This window comes from Leopardus geoffroyi, chromosome A3, assembly GCF_018350155.1.
Source record: "Leopardus geoffroyi isolate Oge1 chromosome A3, O.geoffroyi_Oge1_pat1.0, whole genome shotgun sequence".
Classification (NCBI taxonomy): domain Eukaryota; kingdom Metazoa; phylum Chordata; class Mammalia; order Carnivora; family Felidae; genus Leopardus; species Leopardus geoffroyi.
Window position 1 is genome coordinate 102,188,025 of NC_059336.1, and position 17,573 is coordinate 102,205,597.

The 17,573-nt window shown below is 51.3% G+C and overlaps 1 protein-coding gene across 6 annotated transcripts in view; it reads left to right on the forward strand.

Moving 5' to 3' along the window:
- Nucleotides 1-2,840: 2,840 nt before the first annotated feature.
- The window catches only part of PAX8 (paired box 8), a 58,494-nt gene continuing 43,761 nt past the window's right edge, over nt 2,841-17,573 (forward strand). For all 6 annotated transcript variants that reach the window (XM_045446812.1, XM_045446814.1, XM_045446816.1 and 3 more), the window contains exons 1-2: nt 2,841-2,922; nt 3,268-3,375. In XM_045446812.1, coding sequence (XP_045302768.1) covers nt 3,351-3,375 — 25 coding nt within the window. In that variant the 5' untranslated portion in view covers nt 2,841-2,922; nt 3,268-3,350. The remainder of the gene's footprint in view (nt 2,923-3,267; nt 3,376-17,573) is intronic.

Genomic DNA, 17,573 nt, shown 5'->3' on the forward strand with positions numbered 1-17,573 from the left:
GGTACCTGGTGGCTCAGACTCTTGATTTCAGTTCAGGTCATGATCTCATGGTTTGTGGGGTCGAGCCCTGCTTCAGGCTCTGCACGGACATCAGGGAGCCTGCTTGGGATTCTCTCTCTCTCCCCCTCTCTCTGCCCCTCCCCTGCTCATGTTCTCTCTCTCTCTCTCAAGATAAACAAATAAACTTAAAAAATAATAATAAAAAGTGTGTTCTAAATGTACCATTGATCTGAGTCTCTCGGTCATGATGCTAAATTTTTTTTTTTGAAATGTCAAGTAACATCAGAGGAAGGCTTAAGTTTTTATGCGTAACTAAAATGATCATGGATATGGATTTTAAAAATACATATTTTAACGTAAATAGACATAATATATTTAATATATCTTAATCTATCCAACTTAAATATTGAAATATATATCTATTTCAACCTCTTCATTTTGCAGAGGAGGAGACTGCCATCAAAGAGATTGAATTGGGGTGCTGATTAATAATCATTTTCTTGACCTCGGTGGTAGGGAAATTCGAAAGTAGTAAGGAACCCGGAACTGATTTCTGACTAATTAGATAGCACCATGACGCCTGTGTTTATCTCTTCAGCAGGGCTCACTGCATTCTTATAGCTTGCTGGATCTAGAACTTCTCTGCTGAGTCTCCTTCTGGCCATCTGGTCACCTACAGTCTGGGGAAGCGCGCTCTCCAGGCATGTGAATGGCTTTTTTGCACCTTTAGTTGTCATATTTAACATTTAATTTTTTTTTAACGTTTATTTATTTTGAGACAGAGAGAGACAGAGCATGAACGGGGGAGGGGCAGAGAGAGAGAGAGAGACACACAGAACCGGAAGCAGGCTCCAGGCTCCGAACCATCAGCCCAGAGCCTGACGCGGGGCTCGAACTCACAGAACGTGAGATCGTGACCTGAGCCGAAGTCGGTCACCCAACCGACTGAGCCACCCAGGCGCCCCTAGTTGTCATACTGAAATGAATTTTTTAAATGAGCTCACAAAGGAGACAGGAATGTTTTGATAAGTTGCTGTTTTTGTCCTTTGAGAGCCTTTGCCAAAAAAAGTGGGCGGCAGGGGGGAGGGAGGATTTGTTTTGCCCACCAGGAGCAAAGCACTGGCAAGAATGGATGAAGGAGTTTCCCTGATTAGTACCTATCAGCCCCTTGGCTTGGGAAGACCTTCTGAGGTCTGTGGAACTTTTTCAGGTTCACCCGGAGCACTGCCTCCTTGGTGGGAAGAAGCTTGAGCAGACAGTCTCTGCCTTTGCCTCTACTGCCCTGCCCCACAGCTCCCTACAGAAGCAGGGCGGGCACTAGAGTAGCCCACTGGCCCACAGTGTCGTCAGTGGGACCCGTGCTCAGTTCCACGTCCATCCCAACACCCTTCCTTGGTCTTCTCTCTCCAGGGGATCTGACCAGAGAAGCGCTGCATCTGGACATTGGGAAACCATGGAGCAATTTTAAATAACAATTTTGGAGAAAGCTTGAAGACAATAAAGCACCTGTTGTTTTTGTTTACAGCTTGACTTACAGATGTGGAGGATTCATTTAGGGACATGCGTGTTCTTCCTCTTTTCACAAAATGATTAAATTCTACTAAATCGAGCAAGTCTGGGTGGGAGGAGGAAGCGGATTAACATGAAAGATTTTTTTTTTTCATTAACAAAAATCATGTGGTTTTTTACACACAGGCACACATACACTTGTGCATGCACACACACACATCCCCGTGAATAACTCCCTTCCTCTGCCCCTTCCTTCCTCTCTCACTCTGGCGTCTCTGGCCTCTGTGTCCCAGAGCAGTCCCTCCAGGCCAGGGAGTTGTGCTCCTGAGTCTGGCCATCTGGTCTGAAACTGGGGAGCATCCAGGCCCTGCCCTCCCAGCCTACAGATGTGCCAAGACATTTGTCTGCCCACACAATCTTCCCTGGACCCAGCCTCTTGGACAGAAAAGAAAACCTGTGAAGAAAGAGAGGGCCGCTCATTCCCCCCCAAAACACCCCTTCCTATCCACACCCAGGCCCCCAACTCCCAAGGCTGCTGATCCCCACAGACAAGGCCAGAGGTCAGCTCAGTCCTGTCCCTTTCTGACACCCATGTTGAAGTGAGACCTAGACCCTCACTGCCCGCCCTCTGAACTCTTCTACCAAGTTCAAACTCCTCAAGGAGCAAGAAGGAAGGCTGGCTGGTGGCTATGTGTGTTTGGCAGGAGGGGAATCCCTGTTGAATAGGCTATGGGACCATTTTCATTAGCCTCATAATGTGAGGGTGTGGTTCCCGGCTGGGTGATATGGAGGGAATGGGGGTTCAGGGGCTGTTCAGGGAAGGAGTCCACACCAGTGGTGACAAGGTGGGACCTTCATATCTCCAGCCCTATTTGCAGGCTTCTACCTTAAGAAACAGGCTTAAAAACAACAGTTCCCCATCTACGAAAGAAAAGGCTGCTTCCCTAGAGCGGAGCAGGGGTGAGAGGAAGGTTGCAGGGGATCACAGAGAAACTGTTTCTCCCACTCTGGCGGTCAGTGACCCCAGGAGGACCCAGAGCTCCTCATCGTCAGGCTCTGAGGCCTCCATGTCCCCACTCCTCTAATATTTCCAGGCCCGCTGAGTTCGGGCTCAGCTGCCTCCCTCTCCCCTCTCCGCTGGAAACAGAAGCTCCGGCGAATGTTTCTAACTCCTGAGTCCACTCAGCCATGTCCCCCTTGCAAAATCCTCCCCTTCCCGCACCCCCCTGCACCCAGCCAGCCAATCCGAGGCCTTCGAGCCTCTCCAGACCCATCTCTCAGGGCCCTGGCGGGATAAAACCGGGCGGCGATGCCGGGTGGATGGGAACAAACTTCAGAAGGAGGAGAGACGCAGGGCCCAGGGCACCCTCGCGAGCGGACCCAGGCGTTGAGGGCCTGCGGCCGGCTGGCCAGGTATGCTGTCCAGGGGTTGGCTGAAAGCTGACGGGGAGAGCGGTGATTCGAGAAGGGAGAGGGTCCCAGGAAGGCTGGCAGCCTTTCCTTTCCTAAGTTAAACTGGATAAGGCCGAGGCCACAGAGGAGGAGGGCACCCAGGCTGGAGTTTAGGGCTTCCCCAGCGGACACCCAATCCCTGATCCTCCGGGCAAACGTGTTAGGTAGCCGGGCTGAGGTGGGCCACCCTTCGCCTAAAAATCCTCCGACTCCTGCCACATGATGAGAGCCTAAGGGACAGGGCCTGGGGAGGAGGCATAAGCAGGGCACAGCGAATCTTACGCCCCTTCCCATGGGTCTGTACAGGGCAGCTGCGTGGCGGCGGGCGCGGCGGGGACCGGCGTGAGGAAGCCCTGAGCCCTCGGCGGGCTGCGAGCGACTCCCCGGCGATGCCTCACAACTCCATCAGATCCGGTAAGGACGCGGCGTTGCCGGGACCCCGGAGCCCCCGCGTCGCCGTGCGTCCGTGCGTGCGCTCGGGTCGGTGGGGCTGGGGAGCTTACGCTCCGGACTCGTGGGACCCACCTGCGTGGGGACGCAGCTGGGGGCGCCGCCGGCCTAGCTCTCGGCTGCGGCCATCGCGCCGTTCTCAGGCCCCGAGGTCCCCCTCGGCCCGGCGAGCCGCCCTCCCCAGGCCTTGGTTTCTGCGGACCACACGGAGCGGTGAGGAGCTCTCCGTGCGGGTCAGAGGGGTGTCTGTCCCTCGCGCCCCACCCCCGTCTTGCACGGCCCATTAGAATGGACACCCTGTGCGCTCTCAGGCCCCGCGCCGCCCCCGACCTCTAAGCCCTTGTTCCGGGTGTGCGCAGCTCTTGCCGGTGGCTGCCCCGGCGGGACCGTGAGCCCCGCGCACCCCTCAAGCCAGCGGGAAAGGAGCCCGCGGTCAGGGGCCTGGGGGCCTCTGAGTGCCCTCGGCTGCTCTCGGACTCCTCCTGGCCGACCCTGGGGCAGGCGGGGAGCCGCGCGCGGGGCGTCCGGCCTGCGAGCACTGGGCTGCCCGCGGGGCCGATCCCCCTCCCCGGCGGCGTCCCGGCCCAGGGCCTTCCAAAGCGCTCGGGGTCCTCGGCCGCGGCGCCTGCTCTCCCCTGCCTCCTGACCCAGGAGGGTGCGGGGGGTGGGGGGGGGGGAGATGCGGGGAGGTGTGTACGGAGACGGAGGCCCGGGGTCGGGGCAGACGGGCGGGTGCGGTGGGCACCGCCGCCCCGGCGCGCAGCAAGTGTGGATGGCGGGCAGAGGCGCGGCCCGGCCCGCGGTGATGGATGGAGCCGGGCCGGCCGCGGGGAAGGCGATTTATGGGGCCAGGGCGCAGCGCTATCGATTTGGGCCGGCGAAGTGAGAGGAAATCAATATTTCAGATGAATTCTCCGCGAATATGAAGTCCCGCTCGGCAAACGGGACATTTGTTATAATAAGCAGGGTCGGATCGGGCGCGGCGCGCGGCTGAGATCTCTATTTAGCCGAGAGCGCGAGCTTCGCCGCGCAGCCTCGAGTCCCGGGGCCGAGGCTGCACGACACGGGGTGCGGGGAACCCCGCAGGGCGCCAGAAGGTTGCTCGTCCTGGTTTGCTCCGGGTTGGGAGACGGAGTCGGCGGTACCCTGCCTCCCCACCCTGGTCCCCCTGGGAGAGCGGGGCCACAGCCATCCCGGCCGCCCTCTGCGAGCGCGGGGCCGCTTTCGGGGCACCGAGCCGAGACCTCGCGGCCCTTTCCGGGAGCGGCGGGGTCAGCAAGCCAGGGAACCGAGCGGAGCTGCCTGGCACTCCTTGCCCAGCCGCGCCCGGGCGCCGCGCGCTTCTTGACCACTTTCTGAGGCTGGAACCAGGCTTTAGCCCCTCAGTCATTAGCCAAACCGGGGTACAATACCGGACGTCGCCTCTGCCTCGGGATCAGGACAGTCTCCGAGGCCGAGCGCTCAGCGCCTAGTGCCCCAACCTGTACCAGCCTGGTCCCGGCCCCTTCCGCTCGGTTCCCGATTCCATCTCCCCCCGCCCGCAGCCCGACCTTCCCCTGACCTTTCAGGCTCCGGTAGGAGTGGGTGCTCTTGGACCTCGAATTTACCTTGCTGCGCTAGACCCCTTTCCCTCTGTCGCTACTAGAAATAAGACGATGTCACGGTCCCTTATGTTGGCTTGATTTTGTTCTCGCTACTTATTTTCATTCTAGAAGCACTCATTAGAATAAATGGGGCTAAAAGAAGGAAAGAAATAAAAGGACACCATTTATTTTTACTTTGTTTTTAATCAGCAACAGGCCCGGAAGATGAGAGAGGCCCCTTCTCCACTAGCTCAGATGCAAATTGTCCTTGGGTTTGGGGAGAGAGCCATCCACTCCCTGGCAGGGCCAGGGCAGAGGTATTTTTCCGTTTAAGGAAGGCAGAGGGACTTCTTCTAAACCTTCCCCCAAACAAATAAAGAGATAAAGCTGCAAGGAAGGAAAATGAGCCTTTCTCCTTTAGTTTAATTTAATGCTAATTGAACAGAAGAAAACTGCCTAAAACATAGCTCAAACGTTTCGAGGCTATCCCGTTTCTTTTCTAAATCCTCTCTGGAAAACCTGAGCCAGAGACCTGCGTCTCTCTAAATCAGTTCGCCTAACACTGTTGCTTATATTTAAAGATAAATTCATAAGCTGACGCCTTCTGTTTTTATAAGCCCATTTCTCTCAGGCTTTAGCAGCTTCCCTCTTTGCCCGGGACACTTCCTTTCTGAGTTCGGCTTTGCCTGGAAAGCTTCCATTTAAGTTTTTCCGTAGAACAGAATCCCGAGGTGCAGGCGGCCACGGGGCTTTTCGCGGGAGCGAGGCCCAGCGCACCGTTTCCAAAAACCGGAGACGCCCCAGGAAAGTTTTCTGCGCGGCCTCTGCCCACCTGGCCGCTGCAGCTCACCCTCGGCTCGCTCTCCTCACTCTTGGCTGATCTTGCTGTGGAGAGAGGTCTTAATTTTTTTTCTACAGCTTTATTCTGAAAGGATGTGGAGAGCGCATAGGGAGTTATTCTGATGCGCGCTGGACAGCACTGGGCTGAACGTTTTGTAAAATCTACTGGGAATTTTGTAGCATCAGGGAACAAAGATCCTGTAAAGCAAAACCGTTTTTTTAAAACTGCTTTAAGATAAGTGCCACATAAATATTAAAATGAAAATAATACTATATCGGTGAGGAAAAGAGTTCAGTAAAAGCAAGCAAGTTTGATTAAAAGTTATGTGCAATTAATTTGCAGCAACCCTCTACCCCAGCTGCTGAAAATAGGTTATTCAAGTGGTAAAATGAGACTTAAGATCCAGGAGGAACGTGCCTCTGACTTCCTAGATCTGAGATGCAAAGCCCTGTTCCTCTAGGTTTTCGAAAGGAGGAAAGGGGACCAAATGCATTTGGGAAGGATCTATTTTCTTCCCAGGTTTCTTGCCTGGGTTGAAAACAAGGTCTCCGGATGGAAAACAGTCTCTAGGAACATAAAGAGGTATTGGGGTTCCTCAATTCATCTTTGTTTCGAGATGTTCCATCCTCCCGCCCTCCTCAATGCAAGTTAATTAGGAGATAATTTAGCTACCTTGTGAATTAGTTTTAAGATAAGTATCTTTTCAAGCTTTTGTCACTTTAATTGCTCCGCTGATTGATAAGAAGTAATTATTTCTAATTGACATTTTTTTGATGTCTATTGGAAGCATTTATTTGGGACCTTTTTGGGGTGGAAGAAAAGTTAATTAATTTTATCAGTCGATACCCAAAAGACTGCGCCTAATTTTGCTGAAGAGGACAAAGGAAGTGAAAGAAACCACAACAAAAAAGTCAGTCTCACGAAATATTAATGATTGCACAATTTTTATTCCAAGGAGAGCATCTATCAATATAATAATATGTCAAAACTTTCTATTTATGGCTTCAAGCCTTGGATTTTAACAGGGCACATGTTTAATGGGTATATATTTTCCCATGGGTATCCTCACAATCCTTGTATATGCTGACTTCATTTTGGAGGTTACTGTGCTTTGTAATTAATTTTTGTGAACAGTAAAATCAGTAGAACTCAGTATGCTCAGATTACATGGCATCATTTTCGTAAGAGATAATTGTAAGAAAGATTTACTAATCGTCATCCCTGTTTTGTAATTATTGATAGAGTTGGGTATGAAGGTGAAACTTTGCTTCGGTGACATGCCTTTTCATACTTGAACCTCGGAGTAAACAGTTTAATCATTCACATCATCCAGAATACTTGCTCTGAAAGAGAAAGAAGGGAAAGAAAGGAAAGAATCAAGAGAAAAAGGCACTGAAAGGAGGCAAGGGGGGAGGGGGAGGAGAGAGAGAGGGAGAAGGTGGCTGGGGAGAATAAAAATGAAAGAAGTTATTTCAGGAGTGAAGATAGCCAGGTGCACAGGACCTTGGTCATTCAATATAAGAAAATGGAAATTCTACTTCAAAACACATCCTTTTGAACAGGGATCTCTACCATATTCCCTAAGTTACCCCTAAACACCACTGGAAACTCCCCACTTTTCTATGCATAAAACGAAGCAGGATTTTCAGGAGCCAGCTGGTCTGGCTCTTGGGTGTCTAGATACAAAAGTCTTGATGTGATGTCCATAAAAAGGAAGCCAGAAAATACGCACTGTGCTAGGGCACGGTGGCGGGGGGGGGGGGGGGGGCTTATAAAGAGATTTGAGTGTTGTTTATTTTTATTATTAAAGCCCCTGTGATCTTCACTCCTAGCTGTATACCCATAAGCTCTCCATAGATAGACTTGTGACTCACTGACATAGGAAAACGTTTCCACACAAACCCAAACTGGAGACACACACTTGCCCACACTCACGCACAGCTGAAATGAAAGAAACTCAATCAGACAAGATGCGCTCCTGTCAGGTTAATTTCAGCCAGTGCCTTTTTCAATCATTTATGTATAAAATCTTGTCTGCTTTTAACGATGTTTCTCCCAGATTACGTGGAGCTGAAAGAATGAGGAAACATTTTAAATGAAAAAAGAAATTTAAGACGTACAAACATTAGATAATATCACATACCAATCTCACTATTAGTGAAACTGAAAAAAATATATAAATAATGCAAAAAAAAATCAGCAAGGGAGAGTTTAGTAATGGAAAATTCCCCTGCAATTAAATGAAACAGTAATTTAGTAGAGATATGCCTGAATGAATTAGCATTTATTAATTGGTTCTCATAAAAACAATTTGTGTGCGTGTTTCGGGGGGGGGGGGTAGATATTTAAAGTATTTCTTTTTCATAGGAAAAGTTCCTCAACTATTCCTATCAAAATATGTAGTGATCACATTCTTTTTTGTGAAAAATCCCAATTCTATCACTGGTGAATTTCACCTGCACACAAAGAGTGTGGGGTGAGGGAGATGAGCCCCTTTAAATCAGAAGAATGAAGCTGGTCCCCTCTTCTCTTGGGACATTTCCAAGTGTGAAACCAATGGGAAAACACATTGGCAGGGGCTGTTATGCTTAGACACATCCAAACCTGGTCCTGAGCAGACTCCCAGGTGACCCATCTCCCCTGGGGCAGGACTAACCCAGGCAGGCAGAGGAGGCTGCTTTGTGGCTGTGCCCCCCACCCTCCCCAGCCTGCTCCAGCATCCTCGCCAGCTCAGGCAGGAACTGCAGTTTGTAATCTCAGCGAGGAGCTTGCTAGGGTTGACTGGTGCACGGATGTGTTTACTTTCTCTCGCCACAGTTGGTCTGTCTTCAGTTCTAAGCATTTTAAAGCTGCTCTATTTATCAGTCCAAAAGGTGCCGAGTTCTCAGTTGCGCTGAGAAAGCTTTGAGCTCTGTGGTTCTGAGTACACAAGGAGCCAAGAGATAAAAGAAACGATTTCATTTAAGAAAAAAAAGATGATTGTAAAAGGAGAGGACAAGAGAATGCACCCCTATTCAAGACTGCAGTTTGCTTTTGTTTTAGTTGAAACTCGGGGAACAGCTGAGTCACTGGCCCCCACCAGCCCCCACTCCCTTCAGAGATAGAACCTGGGGATGTAAAACACCCTGTAAAAGCGGGGAGAATGCACCCACATACTCAGAGTTCTTTGGGGGAGTGATTCTTTCTGGGTTCAGATGAGAATACTTCAGCCTGGGGTTCTTTTGAGAAGGGGCTAGAAGATACTCTGCCTAGGAAATCTGCGTGGTGACTGCTTTCTGCAGGGGTGCTAGATATTTCTCTTTGGGGGAAGAAATAGAGAACAACAATCCAGGGGTCTCCTGGTTCCCAGAAGCTCCACTATCCCAGGCCAATCCCAGTTCTTTCAGTCCATCTCAGTGATTCGGATGGAATCTCTGGGTCAGGGTTGGGTAGGCAAAGGCATCCACTCTTCCTTATTTATCTGTGGTCATGGCACTCTCTTAGGTGGATCTTTGAGGGTCTTAACTATTTCCTCAAGTCCAGAGTTAAGGCTGACAAGCCTCTTTCGGTTTTTTGAAAGCCCCTCTCGATCTCACCCTTGGCCAGGTGGGGACACGATGAGCAAACGTCTCTTACACGGGCGATGGGCCAGAAAAATCTTCACAGGAATCTTTCTGTTAAACCCACAATTCATGTCACTGAGTCTGGGCTTTACCTTGACCGGGGCTCCTTCCCCAGGAATGGGCCTGGGCAGAAATCAGCATCTCCTTACTAAGGCATATCCAAGATCAAGGGGCCAGAAGCTCAGCAGAGTTGCCCCCAGTTGCATGTGGGTCCTGTTTCTGTGTTCATTCCCAGGATCCACCCCTAGTCCTGAATGCCGCAGAAGATGCCCTGTCTTGCTAAGCCTCAGCACAGCCAGCCAGCCCATAGCTGCTTCAGCTCTGGAAGTGCCACTCTCATATTCAAAGAAAGAGAAGTAATATGCAAAGAGCTCAGCACACCCTGGCCCTTAGTGAGCCCTCAGTAAATGAGAGCTGTGTTAGTATCTTCGAGGGCTGTCATTGGTATGGTGTTCCACTGGAGAGGGCACATCATCCTCCAGTTTAATTCCCAGGACTCTGCCAGGTAGTTATTGTTACTGACATTTTTCAGAAGAGAAGGGACCTGAGAGAGGCTGATCTGACTCCATGCCCCCCTTTTCCCCCGCACCCCTTTCCCAAAGTCCAGCTCATCCAAACTCCCTGTGGCATTGGATGGTTCGTGCCCGCAGCTCCGCCTGGATCTTCGGCCAGGTCCCCTGGTGAGAAAATACAGGGCCTATGCAATAGCAACGGTGATGGTGACAGGCAGGGCCTTCAGTCTACCAGCTTGTTCTCCTCATCAGAGTCCCTCATTCTCCAGCTCAGTTAGGATAGATCCTTTTTCAGTGCAGTTCTCGATCTTCCCATCTGCACAATGGGAGAAGTGGCGTCGAACCGGATGTCCCTCCTGGAGGTCGCTGTGAGGAGGAAGGAAATGATCAGCCACTAGGAAAGGCAGAAAGAGGGGGCTTTCTTTTAACGCATGCCCCCAAGGCTCCCACGTTTCCACTTGCACCAAAAAAGGGGACAGCTATACTCTGGCATCTCAATAAATCATAGGCCAACAAGGAACTTAGTCCCTTGGCATCCCAAACCACACTTGGCCTCCCGACGTGGGTCCACTGTAGAGACTAATGAGTTGGTGTGATGGGAGTTTTAGAGTCAGGGGACACTGCTGGTGCCCCATCCACAGGCAGCCAGTGCTGAGCACTTGAGGTGCCCCGTCTCATTTTTCCCAAGTTTAGGTTCATTCCCTCTGCTGGGTCCCTCTCACTCAGGGGTTCAAAACCATATCGTCTGCTCCTTCAGAGCCCCCTCCGTGGTTCAACCTGTAACATTAGCCGGTACCGGGTTTAATTTTAACGTGTTCACTCTTCGCTGTGAGAACAGCTGCCCAGCCCCTGAGCTGGTTGCCTTTCTCGGATAAAAACCGATCTGTAGTTTAAGCAGGGAGATTGAGAAAGAAAAAAAGCATTGTTTTCTCTCCCTTCTTTTAACTCTTTTCTTTCTCCTCCCGTCTTCAGCCACGATGCCCATCAGTTTTTCTCTTGCATTTGTTCTCCTAAGTGGCCTTGGAGTGACCTGAGTAGTTAGTGCTAATTAGTCCACTGGGACATATTGTCGCTGTCAGACCAGCACAGCGGAGAGGTCGGGAGCTGGTTGGGTGACACATCTAAGAAATAGCTTAATCTGCTGTCATCATGTGAACTGCATGTTTGCACACCCAGGGCCCTCTGTGTGTGTTGCTTTTTTGATCCCTCAGCTGCCCCAGGAGGACAGCAGAACTATTATTCTTAGAATAAACTCCAGGGCCAGGAGGTGTCAAGAGGGCGAGGGAGTTTGAAATCACTGTGGAGCCAGGGCCCTGTGGCAGCCTCCCCGTCTCTACAGGCAGCAGAAGGGGCTATGCCTTGGAGGCTTTGCCTGTCCTCACCTTGCTGTTTTCTTCCTGTGTGATCTTAGGCAAGTCAGTTGTCTCTCTGGGCTTGAGTTTCCTCGTGTGTATAAAATAAAAAGATGTTGTGGGGCTTCTAGAAAGTTCTGAAAGTAAAACCAGTATCCCCACCTGGCACATAGCAACTACTGAAGAATTTTTTTTTAATTTTTTTTAACGTTTATTTATTTTTGAGACAGAGAGAGACAGAGCATGAACGGGTCAGAGAAAGGGGGAGGGTCAGAGAAAGAGGGAGACACAGAATCTGAAACACGCTCCAGGTTCTGAACTGTCAGCACAGAGCCCGACGTGGGGCTCGAACTCACGGACCGCAAGATGATGACCTGAGCTGAAGTCGGACGCTTAACCGACTGAGCCACCCAGGCGCCCCTTTTTTTAATTAAAAAAAATTTTTTTAATGTTTATTTATTTTTGACAGAGAGAGAGACAGAGCATGAGCGGGGGAGGGGCAGAGAGCGAGAGGGAAACACAGAATCCGAAGCAGGCTCCAGGCTCTGAGCTGCCAGCACAGAGCCCGATGCAGGGCTCGAACTCACAGACCGTGAGATCATGACCCGAGTTGAAGTCAGACGCTCAACCCACTGAGCCACCAGACACCCCGAATTTTTTTTTTCCTGCTTCATACAGTGGTCACCAGGGAGGAGAGTCTCCAAAAATTCTCCAGGGCAGATGCCCAAACATGACATTGTTTTAGTATTTCCTGTGAAACTCTCCGTGAGTAACTTGATACCCAGCCTTTAAACTTTGTTCCTGTTAAAATTTAGGACAGATCTTTCACAAATTCCAGGTGGACAAAATAAGAGGCCTATGACCCAGGGGTGTTGGATTAAATGAAAAGACACATGGGAAGCACTGACTCAGACCCCCATGGCCATTATCAACGGTGACCGCCACTCACTCTGGAAAACGATTCCTTAATTCATTTTACCAGAAAACCCAGTCATGGCGGAAACGCTAGAATGGGCTATCCGTGGACTTTGTGTCCGAATCCAGAACGTTCTAGAGTTTTCGTAGAATTTAGAGTCTTAGAGGGAAGATGAGGGAAGTGGTGTGCAGCTATCCAGTGTGTGTAGTAAGAGAGGACCACGGGAGGACATGTCTTTGTACTTGTTCTTGACGGACACAAAGCCATACATTTATCTTCAAAAAATTAAAATTCACTGATCTCTCTTTCTCTCTCCCTCCCTCCACCCCACCCCCATCTTATATTTTCCTGCTTTGTATAATAATCATCCAGCTTTGTCACAACAGCAAACCCTGATTGACATTGATTGATTGATTGATTTTTAATTTTAGGATGATGAGACAAGCATGTTTGTAAGCAAGGAACTTAGAAACAGCTTTTTTTTAAAAAAAGATTTTTTAACGCTTATGTATTTTTGAGAGACACACAGAGAGAGACAGAGCACACGTGGGGGAGGGGCAGAGAGAGAAGGAGAGACAGAATCCGAAGCAGGCTCCAGGCTCTCAGCTGTCAGCACAGAGCCCGACCCGGGGCTCGAACTGAGGCGGGGCTCGAACTCGTGGACTGTGAGATCATGACCTGAGCCGAAGTCGGATGAATAACCTACTGAGCCACCCAGGCGCCCGACCCAGGTTGACATTTGAAATTAGCTGAGCACCAAAATCACTGACGCCAGCTCTGTTTGGTCGTCTCCTCTGACACTGAGATCATGTCAGAGCGCTGTCAAAATGGAGGTGGCAAGAATGGGGCAACCTCTTGACAGGTCCTTGGGCATCTGGCTGTGACTTTGAGGTGGAAACAAGGAGGGGGCGGGGGGAGATGAGGATGGGAGGGAGAATGTCAGGGCAGGAAAGGTGCTAGAGTCAAGCTAGGAGCCAACGGGAACCCAAGGGTCGGCCTTTTAATTCAATTTAACAAGCCCTGGTGGAGGGCCACCTGCCACGTGTAGGGCACCAGGCCAGCAATGGTGGCATTCACTGCTTCAGTAGTGAAGGTAAATACAGGGGTGATTCTCACTCCAGTGGGCAGCTGGAGTCTTGTGATTCCCTGTCCACGTCACTGCCGACAACAGATAAACCTCATCTGGCCTTCTTGAGTCTAGTTGGTCCCCGGAGCACATGTTCCAGAGAGGCAGCACGTGAGCCTGTGGCAGCTCAACCAGCTCCGTGGGGGTCTGCCCTAGGACTCTGGAGTGGGGTGACTGGCTGGCTCATGGCAAAACGTCGCCCTTCTGCAGGTGCAAATGCCATGGAGATGTGCCCACTTCTGCTAAATCAAAATGCTTGCCAGACACTTCTGATGCGTATCCCCCGCACCTTCAGAGATGTGCAGACTTCAAAGGATTTCCCTTCTAGGCCTCCCATCTCGTTGACAGTGTGACAAGGTGTGACAGTGTGACAGTGTGACAGGACAAGTAGGGACAGTGTCCCTGTATTCTGTGACCTTATGACAGTGCCCCACACCAGGGAGATCCCTGTGCCCCCCAAGCGTCCCCTCTCCTGTTGGCCACAGAGCTGTCTGGACAGGTGTCCCTAACTGTGACAAGACCGCCCGGACCTCAGGGCTTACCCTCTGGCAGGTGAGACCTGCTCTCGAGAGTCCTGATGGTAGTGACACGGGTGCTGTCCTGATTGCTTTCTCACAGTTGCATTCCTGGCTGGCTGGATCCTGTCGGTTGGAAGGTCTCCATCTCCCCGAGAGGTCTGAAGCCAGGAGCGCATCGTGCCCCTGCCCATTCTGCTCTCTGTCCCCACCTCCCTGGAAGTCACTGTCTGTACCGCAGCACGCACACAATTGCGCACAGCCTTCTATTGTTTGCAGACAGTTTTGTGTGAGTTCGCCAATCTGCTCCACGTAGAAGGCGCCCATCTTGAGGCCAGGGAGCCCATGTCTCTCCTTGCTGGAAGGCAGAAGGGAGCCCCAAAGGAACTGGCCTTGGGGATTTTGAGTCCCCCTTTCAACCTCTTACACCTGCAGAAAAGTAGACTCAAGGTTCCTGTCTCGGCAGGCTGCTGTGGGGACTGGCTGACGTCGGGCTGGCAAAGCGCTTAGTCGGGGGTTCCCCACATCCCAGCCATCCTCCACCAGCCCAGCTCCAACGCCACCCGCCCTTAAAGCCTTCCCTCCTCTCCACCCCTTTCCCAGGGCCCCCTAGACCTTTACTTTTATCATATGTTTTACAGCCTGCTTTGTAAAGAAATATTTCTCTCTGTGACTCATGCCTTCTAGATTTGACCTACCTGAACACCTGTGAGTGGGTAGGCCTCCCATATCACAGGAACGTCATAGGATTTTGTTATGTCAAATAATCTACCTAGACCCCAGAGAAGGGGTTCTCCAGCGAGGCCCTGTGGCCACATTTTATGGACGAGGAAGTGGAGACTCATAGGGCTGTGCCTTGCCCCAGACCCCAGTTGCTTAGTGTCACAGCAGAGGCTCCAGCACTCTCTCTGTGACACCCGGCTGCCTTCAGAGTGTGCTGGGGAGGAGTGAGGGCTGACTCAGGTCCAGGGAGTACTGGCTATGGCCTGTTTTAAGTAAGCACTGACCCAGGGGACTGGGAAGAGGGGCTCCCACGCCTGCTGGCAGGGACCGCTGAAGCCAGAGACACTCACACACACAGACACGCAAATGCACACACATACACCCCACCAGGGTTGCCACTAGGGGTGAGGCACAAAGGCATCCAGAGGGCAAAATTTAAGGAAGTGCTCACTCTCAGGTGCACGAAAGGGCAAGGCTGGCCCTGAGAGTGAATGCCTCCTTAAATTTTATCTCCTGGTTGAGCATCCCACTTAGGCTCAGGTCATCATCTTCGGTTTGTGGGTTTGTGAGTTTGAGCCCCGAGTCGGGCTCTGTGCTGACAGCTTGGATCCTGGAGCCTGCTTCGGATTCTGTGTCTCCCCTCTCTCTGCCTCTCCAGTGCTCATGCTGTGTCTCTCTCAGTCTCTCAATAATAAATAAAAAGTTAAAAAAAAAAATTAAAAAAAAATTTTTATCCCCTGGGTGCCTGGCTGTCCTGCCCTAGTCCCCTATATATGATTCACACACCCACATACACCTGTACGCATGTGGGCGACATATGCTCCCACACATACACATAGGAAGCCCTTGCTCTCAGACACCCCAAGGAAATACAGGCGCCATTGCTGAGTCCCAACTGAGTCCACAATTGCTGAGAAGCACCGATAATAGACATGGTTGGGAAAGTGAGGTCCAAGATATCCAGAGAATCTGCTCTGTGTGGTGGGTCAGCTCTGGACAATTTAGACATGAGGTCATGGACCTGTGACCTCCCCGTTCTTGTAACCTATGGTTTGAGATCTGAGCAGAGGAACTCCACTGTCCAGCCACGCCCTCCTGCCTGGGCCCCCACTTAAGTGATGGGACATAGGTGGTCATGGGGACCCCGCAGAGACCTTATTTTCAAATGAGACCAAAAGACAGTCATTCACATGGGCCACTCGTTGGGCCAATGTCAGGGCCACTAGCAGTGCTCTGTCCCTGGGATTCATGGTGGCTCTTCCCAGATGAGGACAGAGTTACTGAGCAGGTGGGCAACAGCAGCAGGACTTGCTTATTCTAGAAATATGGCCCCTTGGTCCCCTGGTGGCTGAGCACTGTCACTGGAGGGCTCCGACCTCTGCTCAGACCATGAGAATATCCTGTCGAATCTTCTGCCCCGATCAGAACGCCCTGGCAGCTCGGTGCCCTGAGCCACTCGGTCCTGGCCCTGCAGCCCTATGAACACACATGCCCCTGTTCACTAAAATGTGCAGGGGCCACGTGAGTGTGCACCTCGATCTCACGGACGCACAACGCCTGCTGCAGCCCCTGCGTGAGCTGATTATCACAAACAATATGGCGTCATCATGAATGCTTTGTACATTTGATCCACAAATGTTTGTATAACCTTCATAAATCAGTGATTCTCAAACAATGTTTCCCTGCAGAGCGGGCAGACGCGCTCACTGATATAATGCAACTGAGCAAGGGTGGCAGGAGAAAGTGCATTGGTGGACAAACCACCTTCGAGGTCAAGGTGTAATTTTTTTTCCGTTTAGTGGCACAACGTCGTACGTTCCTTAGGATCTGGGATTGAGTTCACAGCACACTATACTTTTTGCTACGTGGAGCTTGCCGTGTGGTCACGCTCTCGGTGGACGTGTGTGTGACCTTCCAGGCGCCCTGTCTCCTGACAAGTATCAGAACAGCTAGTGTTGATGTGAGGCTGGAGTTGCCTGATGTCCGCGTGGTGGGTGCAGCACCCCAATTCCGTGAAATCGAAAGATGCACATTCCTGTGTGGGAAGGCATTTCCATCACAGAGGATTTGCACTGCCACCATCAAGGAAGGAGCCCTGTGGGAGCAGCTGGGTGGCTCAGTCGGTTGAGTGTCTGACTTTGGCTCGGGTCATGATTTCGTGGTTCATGAGTTCAAGCCCTGCATCCTTCTCACTGTCAGTGCATCCTCTGTCCCCCTGCCTGCCCCTCCCCCCCCCCCACACTGTCTCAAAAAAAAAAAAACATTAAAAGGAAGGAAGGAAGGAAGGAAGGAAGGAAGGAAGGAAGGAAGGAAGAAGCCATGTCCCTGGGCCCCCACCTCTCCCTTTTACTTTCTCAACAAGCCCCTTGCTCTCCAGGAATACGATATTTGGCACACATGTGCTGGTCATTTAAGGGACCCAGTGGCTTTGCGCCAGAGTAAGGACACTTGCCCACACAGCTTTTTCGAGTTGCCCCTCTGTCTCGCTCTCTGCTGCCCTGGAGCATCCCTAAGGCTGTGACACCTCTCCTTGAGATTTCTTCAGAAGCTCCCATCACCCCTACACCTTCCATCCCAGCCACTTGTCTTCGTCAGCTCAGGCTGTTACAATACAGTGCCATGCACTGGGTGCGGAAACAACAGATATTTATTTCTCACAGTTCTGGAGGCTGAGAGTATGAGATCAGAATACCAACATGGTGGAGTCTGGTGAGGATGCTCTTTCTGGCTTATAGACTGGGACGTCACACTGTATCCTCACATGGCCTTTACTTGGTTCCTGTGCTTGGAGAGAGAAGGATCTGGTGTCTTTTCTGGTAAGAATAAGCATTATTATAAGCTCTAATTATAAGCACTGATCCCATCATAAGGGTCCACCCGTGGGGTGGCTGGGTGGCTCCGTTGGTTGGGCGACTGAGGTCATGATCTCGCCATTCAGAGCTTGAGTCCCACGTCAGGCTCCATGCTGACAGCTCAGGGCCTGGAGCCTGCT